Here is a 13,088-nt window from a genome sequence, read left to right on the forward strand (position 1 = left end):
AGAACAATGAGTGCGGTTCCTCGCACTCCTAAGATCGTCACTGATCGGTCCCAAGACCGATCAGAGGATACCGATCGGTCCACAGGCCGATCGAGTGCATATGGATCGGTCCACAGACCGATCCCCGCTTTCCTTCTCGCGACATCATCTCACGATCGGTCTACGCCGATCAGATTACTCGATGAGCTCTTGAGTGTTTCTGTCGGTCTGACCGATCGATTACTGATGTGCTCGGTGTTTCGATCGGTCACCGGACCGATCGGCAAACCTCTGGATCGATCGGTCCGTGCACCGATCAAGCAATCAAAATCTCACTGGATCGGTCCATTGACCGATCCAACGCCTATGTGATACTAGGATTGATCCGAGAATGAGCTACCGAGCCCTCTCGACTTCCAGCCAACGAGCTACCGAGCCCTCTCGACCTAGTCAGGAGAACGAGCTACGATCCCTCTCGACTTCGTCCGGTCGGAGCGAGCTCGAGCCTCTCGGCCTAGTGCGGAGAACGAGCTACCGAGCCCTCTCCGACTTCGTCCGGTCCAGAGAACGAGCTACCGAGCCCTCTCTGACCATTCCGTGCCAAGTCACCATACTTGGACTTTTCCCGTGCCAAGCTCCCTGCTTGGACTTTTCACCAGATGTCTGGTCAACCTTTACCCATCTGGATTTTCCTTGCCTGGCTTCACTTACCAGGACTTTCCCTCCCAACTGATCAACCTCGATCAGTAGTCATTCTGAGTTTAATTAATATCTGATACAAACTTAAATCAGTGTCAACATTAAAACAACAGCCAGGTCAGACTGTATCAACAGAAAGTCCTAGTGTCGCGAACTAGGCGAAAGATTGGATGGATTGTGGAGCGGACGTCCAACGAAAAGTCCTGGAACCTCGGGCTTTGAGCAAAAGTTTAGTCGATTTGGAGGACCGGTCTGGCAACAGGTATATTCTCCTGAGTGGAGTAGGTGAGAATGCGTTCCTCGGTGAGGGAACAGTAGGCGTCGGATCGACCTAGGGTTTTCGGTTGGAAATCCAAAGTTAAAACCGGACAGTCCGATGACTGTCAAATATTTATCTTAACCTTATTTTATTATGCCTAACTCTGTTTTGCAGGATATATATTGTATCTTGGACTAACACATCTTGCAAGGAGCAAAAAGGATGTAAAGCCTCGAATGAACAGTACCCGAGGCGTCCTCCATGGAGCTTGGAGGCGCCTTGGGTGCACTAGCCAAACACTTCCGCGCAGCAGGCCAGAGGGCGCCCTGGACGCTGAGCAGAGGGCGCCCTGGATGTTGAGCAGAGGGCGCCCTGGACGCTGAGCAGAGGGTGCCTTGGACGTTGAGCAGAGGGCGCCCTGGACTTGGCGTGAGGGCGCCCTGGACTTGGCGTGAGGGTGCCCTCCATGGGCTTAGAGGCGCCCTCAGGTGGATAGGCAGCGACTTGGTCGGAGCACATCCATGTTGCGGATTCGACGCTGATGAGGGTGCCCTCCAGGGTGTTGGAGGCGCCCTCCACGGGACTTATAAGGCAGTCTCGAGCAGCAGCTTGGGAAAAACAACGAAAATTGACAATCCTTCTTCCGTGTGCTGCTCAAAGATTGATTCTACAAAGCTGTAACTCGACACCGACGACCTGAAACTTCAAACTCTCTATTTTTCATTGTCGGTATAATTTTCATTTTGCTTTATATTGTAAATCAAAATTGTATATTTCCGAGCTTATAGTGATTGTCCAAAGTAAACACTCAACGAGCGTGAGCTTTGGAGTAGGAGTCGTTACAGGCTCTGAACCAAGTAAAACTTAGTGTGTTTGCAATTGTTTATCTTCTTCTTTATTTCGCTACCTATCTCTCAAAAGTTTTAAATGAGCACTATTCACCCCCCCTCCTCTAGCATGTATCGATCCTACAATTGGTATTAGAATGAGGTTGCTCTGAATTGGTGAAACCACCAATCACACTTTTCATTTTTTCCCTCTATTTTTTTTTAAAATTCACTTTTATTTTTTTACTATTAGTCAGAGTTAGTGAAATATCGTATTTAACAAAATTTATCATAATATTTATTATTATTATTTTATTATTTTTCTTGAAATTCATGAAACAATGTTTATTTATTTTTCTCCAGCACTACTAATCCAAGACCAAGTCTTGGGACATTTGCCATTTTTTCTTATTGTGTGCAAGATTTTTCTAAATGACCCACCAAGAAGGCTACAGCATAGCTCGTCCACCTCTTTTCTATGGTGAAGACTTCGGGTACTAAAAAAGTCAAATGGAGTACCATCTCAAGACCCAAGTGAAAATGTGGATCATAATCCAAATCAGATTCACATTTCCCATCAAACATAGAGTACTCATCCCCTGCAACAAATGGGAGACACCAACCTGTAAGAAGATTGAAGCTGATGCAAAGGCAACCTAAATCATCTAGTGTGGCTTAACCAAAGAAGAGTTGAACTGGGTTGGCCGCTTCAAAATGCACCAAAGAATTATGGAAAAAGCTAATCAAGCTGCACGAGGGCACCTCTGACACTAAGGTAAGCAAACGAAACTTAATTCTGAATAAGCTATATAATATTAAAATGCAAGATGGTGAGTCGGTGAGTCAACTCCACGCTCGAATCCAATACCTGCTCAATGGTCTCCACGCAATTGGTTAGAAGGTAGAAAATCACGATATTATAAGGTATGCCCTCAATGCTTTTTCAAGGAACACTTTGTGGGCATCCATGGTGAATGCTTACAAAGTTTCTAAGGATCTATCTCAAATTAGGTTAAATGAATTATTTTCAGAATTTGAATTGCACGAACAGACTAACACACTTTTGGCTGAGAAAGGTATTGCGTTGGTTTCAGCTATAAGCAAGACGAAGGAGACTAAGAAAAAGTACCCGATCGAATCTGAGTCTAAAGATAAATCAGACTCAGAAGAAGATGAAATCACCATCGAGCTAGTGAAATTGGTACAAAAATTATACAAGAAGAAGAAGGGCTTCACTAAATGAGAGATCAAGAAGGTGACTCAATTGAACATGAAGGATAAGTCCAAAGTTACCTGCTATGGCTACAACAAGAAGGGACACTACAAGCCTGAATGTTCAAACCAGAAGAGACAAAGAAGGAAGGCGTTTAAGGTAAAGTGGTCCGAGTCATTGGAAGAGTCGAACAAAGAAAAACAAACTCAAGAAAGCTTCCTTGCTCTACCTGCATATGCGCATGTTGTTGAGGCTAAATCTGACTCCGAGATAGAATCAGAAGCTGAGTCTGAGCGAAGCCACGGATTCGTATCCGGTTCAGAAGGTTCCCAATCCACTGTAAGTACTTCCTTAATACAATCACATAATTTAATTTCTTACTTATTACGTAAATTAACTAAGTCCAATATCCGAGTCAAGACACTCCAAAAGGAGATTGAATCCCTTAAGGAGAAGGCTAACCCAAGTCCTTTGACTGAGCCAGTTCAAAGTGAAAATTTAATCCAAGTCCAACAACTTGAGGAAGAAAATTTCAAATTAAAAACTCAAGTCAAAGGATTTAAGGACACATTGGAATGGTTCACCTTAGGTTCCAGCAACATTGATCTGATTCTTAGAAAATAAAGGGTCGTATACAATCGAACCAGACTTGGGTACAAGGTTAGAAATTGATTCAAATTTTACTTATCTTTAGTAAATTGATCAACTAAGATCCTAGTCTAAGCATGAGTCCTCAAGTCTAACTTGACTAATCAAGTTAGACTTGTTCAATATTGGATCCCCAAGGATTAAATCCACTATCTTGATAGACTTTATCGAGGATATGATCCAGGGGGAGTCAATAGAAAGACCATCTTTATAAATAAACCTGATTGATGCTTGATTAACTTTTTTTCCTTAAACATTCTTAGATTAGGATAGATAAAGACTTAGGCTTGATCGATACTTATTTAGTTAGACCAATGATTTTTAGAAAGAAAATTAAATGTTTAATTTTTTTAAAAGACTTTGTCTAGAAGTGGTAGTTGTTTCAATATTCAAGAAGGTCCAGTGTCTCACTACTGTTAGGATGTATACTAAAAACCTAGCTTTTTGTATGAACATTTATTGTAAATAAGAATTACATTGGTCAAATATCTACATTTATGTTAAATGTAGTTGTCCATTTAATTTATATTATAGATAACATGGTGTGTGGTGTCACACAGAAGATCATGTTATCAGTTCCTTATAAATTATAAATAGTAGCTCACAACCAAGATGGATTGGGATAAACCATTGGAATGGTTGTAGTGTAATTTGATATTAGTTTATCTTGACTATGAAATTACACTAGTACACTATGAGTGTATTGAGCAGGACCATTTGAGGTTGTTCTTTTATACTGACTGCATAAAAGAACAGGACCTCTGTTATTATGGAAGTGTGTGCTCTTAATCCCGGTATAATAACAAGCACATATACTTAGTATTTATTTCTTTAATTTATCAATGAGTGAGATTTATTCAGTTGAATCAATAGGCTCGATAAGTTGAGAAATAATATTATTTATATGGTGTGTTGTTGATTATAAAAGGAAACTGTGTCCTAGTAATCTAGGTTGATGATGTCCTCTTGAGGAGCTCATAATGATTGTCATGTAAACCTTACAGGTGGACCTAGTCCGGCATGATAATGAAGTTGAATGGTACTACTCTTGGAGCTAGATGTTAATTAAGTGAGTGTCAGTAACTCATTTGATTAATAGACATTCAATATCTTATAGACATTCAATATCTTAAACACAGGGAGATTAACACACTCATAATAAGAAGGAGCTCATAATGTAATATGGGATTGGTACGGTAGTTCAATAATAATTCTTTAGTGGTATGAGTTATTATTGATGAACCTGAGTTGGGTGTTCGGGGCGAACAAGGAAGCTCAAGCTCATCGGAGACCAAAATCAATTCCTCCTCTCGGTCCCTGTTGTAGCCTCTATAAATCCTTGTATCCACCAAATCCATTTCTTACCCCAAGTAATGGGTCGGACACATCCTTACTTGGAGCAAGGGGACCGACCAAGCATCAACTTGGAGTCCAAGAGGTGGCCGATCAAACCATGCTTGGTGTCCAAGCATGGGGCCGAGCACACCACTAAGATTAAAGGGAGATTTTATTTTGTTAAAATATTTCCTTTTGTAGTCATTTATGAAGGGATTTAAAAGCAAGATTTTAATTTTAAAAATTTTCTTTTATAGCCATCCTCATGGTTTTAAAAGAGAGTTTTAAAGTTTTAAAATTTTAAAATCTTTCCTTTTATAGCTATCTACAAAAGAGTAAAGAGATATTTTAATTTTGTTAAAATCCTTCCTTATTTGCAGATATCTATAATGTTTAAAAGAGAGATTTTAATTTTTAATAAAACTTTCTTTTTTTATAACCATGATTTAAAAGGAGAAGTTTTAATTAATCTTTCCTTTTTGTAGTTGTCTACATGTTTTAAAAGAGAGAGATTAATTTTAAAACTTTCCTTTATTGCCATGTACAATAGGAAATTTAAAAAGAGAGAGATTTTAATTGTTTTTAAATCTTTCCTTTTTTGCTTTTGTGTGGCCAGCCATGTATGTTTAAGAGGAAGTTTTAATTTTTTGTTTTAAAACTTTCCTTTTTAGTCATTAGCAAGGATTAAAAGGAAGTTTTAATTTTATTTTAAAATTTTCCTTTTTTGCCTTGAGCAAAGATTATAAAAGAGAGGGAGAGGGAGCCTTCATAAATAATATAACCTTAGTCTCCTCTCTTAATCCTTGTGTGGTCGGCCCTTGCTTCTTCCCTTGCTCCTCGTTTATTTCTCTCAAGGCCCGCGACACATCAAGAAGTTCCTTTTCCTTGGTGGCCGACTACTTGGAAGAGAAGAAGAAGAGAAAGGAAGTTTTCTATTTTGGCATCCCTTGGTGGCACGAGAGTCTTGGAGGAGAAGAAAGCTTGGGTGGATTTCATCTTGGTATCGTCGCCCACACGATGTCCAAGAGAAGGAGAGGAATACAACAGAAGATCAAGAGGTCTATAAGCTATAAAGAAAGGTATGACTAGTTATTTGTTTCCGCATCATAACTAATTTATCTTCTTTGTATAGATCTTGAAAAACCAAACACAAGAGGCTATCGATTTTAAGCTATCGTTTTTGTTATCAATTTTGTGTTTCGATATTGTGCTTCTATTGAGGTCTCTGTAGTTAAACTTAGTTTACTGTAAGTAATTTAAATATCTGATTTCTTTGAAAGGCTTTATCTAGGAAGTGGTGGATGATCTCATACCCAAGAAGGCCTAGTACCTCGCCATGTTTAACCTAGAAGCTGATCGATCTTTAAAATAGATATTTAATTAACTTCTGTAATATGGTTTAACTTATGAAGAATACATCGGTTAAACTTGGAGTAAAAATGTTAAGTATCGTTTCCAATCCAAGTTCAACTTCTGAAAGATAATTTGGATTAATAATGTTAAGCACCGTTTGCAATCCAAATTTAACTTCAGTACAGAATATGGGTAGCTAGGATAGTTCTATGCTTGTACAAATTTTTGTACAGGGGAACTAGAACCGTATTCCGAGTAGCAACCAACAGCTACATCCTCGAAACCAATTATTGAATGGGTGAGATGGAAAATTAGGAAAATAGATAATTTCTTCCATACTTAAAAACTTAAGTTTTCCATGCTTGGACTCTAGGGTCATAGATATTAATTAAGGTATTAATCAAGGCATTAATTGAAATATTTAAGCCTACTATCCCCTATAAATTACTTAAACTTTTTAAGAGAGAAATAGAGAGTTATTTTTTTTTCTTTTGGGTTGATATTTCAAAAGATTTATAAGTTAAGATTTTTCAAAATTAATTACTGTGGGACCGTTGGCCGGCTAGAAGGGGTTGAATAGCCCTTGCACAAAAATAGAAACAAATGAACCTTTCTCGGACTTAAAGGAACACTTGCATTAAATAAAATAAGAAATAAACTGAGAGACAAAGGCTCGAAGGATTTACTTGGTTACAACCGGGGAAGTTGTTAATCCAAGGAAGTGAACGCACACTAAAGATCTCCTTCAGGCAGAGAAGTCTCTTTACAGCAATGAAGCACAGAAAATGAGAAGCTAAATGGAAACTAAAGCGTGTACAAGTGTAGTTTCAATAATTGCTTGTTATTATTCAGCTTCTGGACCAAGGCTGTATTTATAACTTTGGTCGAGGCGCCTTGAAGCGTTCCAGGCGCCTGGAGTGGGATAGAATTCTATCCTCAACATAACGGTTAATATCCACGTCGATGTGGATAAAAATGGGGTTCTGGGGCTCGGACCCTAAAAGTCACCAGAGTTGACTTTTTCAGTCCGGGCCCTCTACTCCGGTGCTACTAGCCTCGGTCCGGGTTTTTAGCTCCGGCTCCGCTCACTTGGGTGATTTCGATCATCCGGAATAGGGCTCACTCGAACCCAACTTCTGGCCTTCTCGAGCAACTTTTCGCTCCGGCTTCTCGTCCCTTGGAAATGTCACGCGCCTCCTTCTCGTCCGTTCGCGTACTCTTCCGCAGCACCTCGTCCTTTAGACGCATCGAGCCCGCCAGCTCTCTCTCGTGTCGTCATTCTCACTAGCTACGTCTTTTGCTCGACTTCTTGTGCTCCTAAGCTCCTACACACTTAGACACAAGGTTAAACACAATATGACCTAACTTAACTTATTTGATCACATCAAAACTACATTGGGATACCAACAATCTCCCCATTTTTGATGTGAGCAACCCAAGTTAAGTTAGAGTAAACTAACATAAAGTATTATAAAGTAAAAACAATAAATTTTGCAATAATGTGCAAAAAATAAAAAATCTTAAAGCTACCTCCCTCTGGACTTAATATTCCCTTCTCCCCCTTTGATCACATAAAAAATGTGGTACCATAAAATCTATGGGTAACTTTTATAAAAACTATGATTTTCAAATAATTTTGAAAAATTTATAAAGGGCAACCCGGTGCACGAAGCTCCCGCCATGCGAGGTCCCGGGGAAGGATCCATTGTACGCAGCCTTACCCTGCTTTTTGCAAGAGGCTGTTTCCAGGATTCGAACCCGTGACCTTTTGGTCACATGGCAACAACTTTACCGTTGCGCCAAGGCTCCCCTTCCAATTTTGAAAAATTTATCAAGATTGAAAATAGTTTTGATAGCACTAACAATGCAATAATTTTAGAAAAAAAATTCTAAGTGAAAAATTTGAAAAACAATAAATAATTTCCTCAGTTAAATAAATTTTCAAAAACTAATTTTGTAGAAATTTATGTAAACTAAAGCTGATACAAAAAAAACTTTACGTCTTTTAAAAAAAAATTCTAAGTAAGAAAATTTCAAGCAAAATTTTTTTTCTAAGTTTAAAAAAAAAATTGTGTAAAATAAATTTTAGTAAAGCAAAGTTTTATTAAATAACTTAAAAACTTTAAGTTAAACAGATTTTTAAAAATGAGAAATTAAGAATTTGGATTCCAATATAGGTTCCAGTATAGATTCTAATTTAAATTTAAGTTAAATAAGACTTTGGATTCCAATATAGGTTCCAGCTAACTGGAGTAATTAAGAATTTTTTAGGAACATATTTCTTTGGAAATTTTCTAATTTGTCCTTTGTGATATTTAAAATACCAGTTCAAATTATATCTTCTAATACTTTGGTGGCAAAAGGCGAATACGCTTGCCCCCAGCGCCCCCGCCAACCTGTCCCAGGGCCAACACGGAGGAGGTAAATCACGAGCGGCTACTAGCTTTTGGAATAGTGACTAGCACATAAGGGAGGCATTTACCTCTGCTTTACCGAGATTCGAACCCCAGACCTCATTGGTGGCATATATCTTCTAATACTTGTACTATATGTGCATGTATGATTTTTTTAAGTTTTTTATTTCTTTTTATAAATTTTCATTTTCTAGCTTTAAGTTATCAAAATAGGAGACTATTGGCACATATCACAAAATTCATGGTAGCAATTCCAAGATAGCAAGTAGCGAGTAGCGGATAACAAGATGTGATGAATTTTATGATGTGTGTCAATTTGGAATTGCATCCTAATAAAAACTTACAAATAGGAGACCATTGACTATCAATTTTGTGATGTGTGTCAATCAGGAGACCATTGAAATAACATTTTATTGCTTGAAATAGGTAGACCATAATGAGAAATAAGATGAACAATTGTAGCGGATGTCGGACGTCCCAGATGATGGCAGAAGAACACTCTCCAAGACAAGTAGACCGCTTGGTAGAGGATCACTAGTATGGGCTCGACGATAGAGACCATCTCTTTAAGGATACCTCGAAGTAGTTCCATCTTCGTAGTATGATCCTTAATAGCACAAAAGGTCTAATGAAATTCAAAAAAACACACTATTGTTAGTCGTAAAACGAGCAACACTGAGTAGATTTTTAGTAATGACAAACACATATAATATATTTCGAAGCTACAATAATCTGGCAAGGCTAAAAATAGATGCCACCACCAATATTAGATATGGGAAGAACCATATCCATTGCCAACAACAATTTGTTCAATACCTTGATACGGGGAGTGAACATGTACACTCTATAAATCTACTATAAGATGATCGATGGTGCCTGAATCAGGGTACCAAGCAGGATAAGAGATTATGTCAAGTTCGACTATCATAATTGATGGTGGAGAAGAATTAAAATTCTGGTCAAAACAGCGTCGACATGATGTTGTAGAATGCCCTCGCGCATGTTACAGATCGGACACTGGTATGATGTATGACAATTAGCAGTGACATGACCAAACCTATCACATAGTTGACACTTGGGCCGTTTAAATCCATTATGTCGACTTCCGCTGTATGGACATCCTCTGCAATGCTAATTATGAGTTGGGAGTCGATGGACTATTATAAAAAGAGCTGGGCTTGGGTTCTCTGAATATTAGGCTTGATACTGGCCCAATGAAGAAGTGGAGGATGACCCGTAAGGGTTGTGAGCCCCCGAAGGGTTCAAAGAAGGGGGCGCCCAACAAAAGGTCCCCTGAAGTAGTGCTTATTTGGACCGACACCTTTGTGAAATTTTATCCAAGATGATTCGAGAGTCAGGTACGCCGTGGGAGATGGCTCGGTGGCATGTAGCTACTCCAATCGTTGCTCATTAGTAAGTAGCATGTCTGTTAATTCTTTTATGTTTACTCCTTCACTTTTGGTTGTTATGACAACCACCATAGATTCATACTCGAGTTTGAGTCCTCCGAGAATATAAAGCACCAGATTAGTCTTGGGAACTCTATGTCCAGCGCCTGTGAGATCGTCTGAGATGGATTTCACCTTTTGAAAATACTCAGTCATGGACAACCCGCCCTTCTTCACTATCTGTAGTTGGAGTCGGAGTTGCATGATGCGTGCACCATATTGTGAGGCCACCATTTTCTCCAACGATGTCCACAAGTGTCTTGAGGTGGTACAAGAGGGGTCAACGACTTGACCCGAGACTTTTTCTGACAATGTTGACAGAAGCCAATTGAGAAGACGTTGGTCTTACTGTTTCCAAATTGCATATTCAGGAATGACTTTGATCTCTTCTATACCGACTTCATTCCAAGTTACTATCGTCTAGGCTAGGATTGCGGATTCTCCAGTAAAGAATTGAAATAAGCAATAACATTTTAGTACAGATAGTACTTGGAATTTTTAGAAAGTGTAATTCCCCTAATTTAGTTTTATCAATATTAGGATAGCAAACCATGTCATGATAGCAATTGTTGTTAGTTATAGTTGGAATTGTCCTTTGGCTCTGATATCAAAATAAGAAGCATATTGTATTAATTTTTTGCATATCACTATATTGTGTTGTTGATACAATATTTATAGGAAAATAATGATAAGTAAAGATCCTTAATTAGAGGGATCATGATCTCTACTGATTTGAAGAAATCCTTAAAATCTCGGAAGTATATCCCTTAACAATACTAGAGGAGATAATTTGTATCAAACTGTTTTACTGATACAAGATTCAAAGAACATTTGAATGCTTCAAATTCTTGGATGACTCATCTCCCCTACCCAAGAAATTCAAGACCTTCACTACCTTCGTGCATTCTATTAGCTACAACTGTTTCAAGAAAACATATATAATGAAAAAACAGGTCAGTAGTTGTTCATCGCATCGGCTACGCCATTATCTTGTCCCCCACCCAAGGATAGAAAAACTCAGAGCCATGGGAATTGCCTCCATCCCTGACTGGATAACCATTCTGCTGCTTGCCTGCGCCCATCCTGCCCACTGGAGCCACTGCAGGACCATCCTTCACCAGAGAATTCACCCAGGACACGTCGGGTTCTTTCGAGCCACTGGCAGAAGATATGCCTCCGTGCATGGCTTGATTGTTACGGTATGCAAAGGTAGCAGATTTCCTGAGCTTGTTCAGTTCCTCACCTTGAATGCTCCAATCCAATTTACCATATGGTGAGCTCCAATCCGACTCAGCCGGTGGTGGTGGTGGTGGGATGGCCGTCATCGTCATTGCGGAGAGAGTGGACTGACGCCCAGCAGTTGCTCCACGGTCGCAGAAACTTAAACTGCGTTTAGCAAAGGCGGAAGCTCTTGAGTCCATGATGGCCTTGGCCATTGAATTGTCGAGACCGAAGGAAGATGTTGCAGTGGAAGTAGGGGCGGCAGATGAGGAACCACCATAGCTAGACAGCAACTGAGACTGTTGCATCGATCTCACAGAAAGCCCCTGCAGTTTATTTAGTAGTGATGGATCGACAGAACCAAGCAAGTGGTTGTAATCAGTAGCTCCAGCAGCAGCTACGGCTGCAGCTAAGCTGTTTGTTCTTCGGGCATCATCTATAAGTTTCTTCTGATACCCTTCCGATCCAAGAACCCCCAGGTCTACCTCCATGTTCCTAGCACTCTTTGAAGCCCTCAGCCTACTGCTCGGCAACTGCAACGGTTGTGGACTCGCCACGCTGCCTGTCTGAGAAGACGCCGGCGAACCAGACTGCTGCATCAACAACAAGGCCGTCACCATGTCCATGGATGAAACACCTGACGGTGGCGATGATCCGGGCGATGGCAACGCGGTTCCAGTCATCGAAGCGGCCGAGGGGTTCACCGTGCGTAGCTCATCCACCTTGTGCGCAAAGAAGCAGACTCTGCGGTTGCATCCAGTCTCATCCTTGCAAAGCCGAGTCCGGTACTGTGCCGGATGGAGCCAACTTTCGAACACCCCGTGGGCGTACTCGCAGGCGTCACCGTTGCGGCAAGTGCCTTTGCGGAACTCGGGGCACGGCACGCAGCTGTAGGAGTGCTTCCGTGGGTCCCGACGCCGGGCGTTCTCGCCGGGATGGGCGAAGGGGCACTCCGTCCAGTCGTGGGAGTAGGCGCGCGAGCACGGCTTAATCTTGAAAGCATACATCCGGAACTCGTCGGTTACGTAGATCCCGGAATTGATGTCCGGAAGCACCAAATCAGGGGACTGCGGGTATTCCTTCTTCTCGCTTACTTTGGCTACCTCTTTATTTGGGGAAGAAACCCTAGGACAAGCAGGAGATCTCAAGAGTACTTCGAGGGATTTGAAGACGGAGTTCGAGAGCTGCCGGGCCACGATGTCCCCTGGTCGGTTGCCGCTCGTGTCGACGGCATCGATGACGTCGGGAGATGCGGCGATCAAGAGCTTCGCCACCTCGAGGGAGGCCGCGGAGCCACCTGCGGCAGCACAGTGGAGAGCGGTGGCGCCGTCGGTGGCGGCGCAACGAGCGGACTCAGCGGGGCGGGCGGAGAGAATATATCCCATCACGGAGGTGCTGCCGTAAAGGGCCGCGATCATGGTCGGCGTCCGTAGCTGATACCCCATAACTCCGTCGGAGGAGCGGCAGTACCATGGAGCGGCGACGTCGAGCGGAAGGCCGGCATCCTCCACCGCCCGCTTGAAGGTGGAGAGGTCATCGGAGGCGGCGAGCTCGAGGAGAAGCGCGGCCTTCTCTAAGGAAGGGCTTCGCGCATCGCACACGGTGCCCGTCGGCGGCGAGGAGGACCTGCGGTGGCCGGGGCACATGTTTAATTGTTAAAAAAAAAATGAAACTGGAAATTTGAGTAATGTG

General features: G+C 41.4%; 1 protein-coding gene across 1 annotated transcript; it reads right to left on the minus strand.

The window, feature by feature from the left end:
• Positions 1-10,956: 10,956 nt before the first annotated feature.
• Positions 10,957-13,088, minus strand: LOC122052392 (zinc finger CCCH domain-containing protein 33-like). The gene has a single exon (XM_042613891.1). It carries the CDS (start codon positions 13,040-13,042, stop codon positions 11,153-11,155), a length of 1,890 nt encoding a protein of 629 aa, XP_042469825.1. The 5' UTR covers positions 13,043-13,088; the 3' UTR covers positions 10,957-11,152.

Source organism: Zingiber officinale, chromosome 1B (assembly GCF_018446385.1).
Source record: "Zingiber officinale cultivar Zhangliang chromosome 1B, Zo_v1.1, whole genome shotgun sequence".
NCBI lineage: Eukaryota > Viridiplantae > Streptophyta > Magnoliopsida > Zingiberales > Zingiberaceae > Zingiber > Zingiber officinale.

What these genes read in the sequence shown, in the direction of transcription:
- LOC122052392 (XM_042613891.1), bottom strand. Translation starts at nt 13,042, where the DNA reads ATGTGCCCCGGCCACCGCAGGTCCTCCTCGCCGCCGACGGGCACCGTG.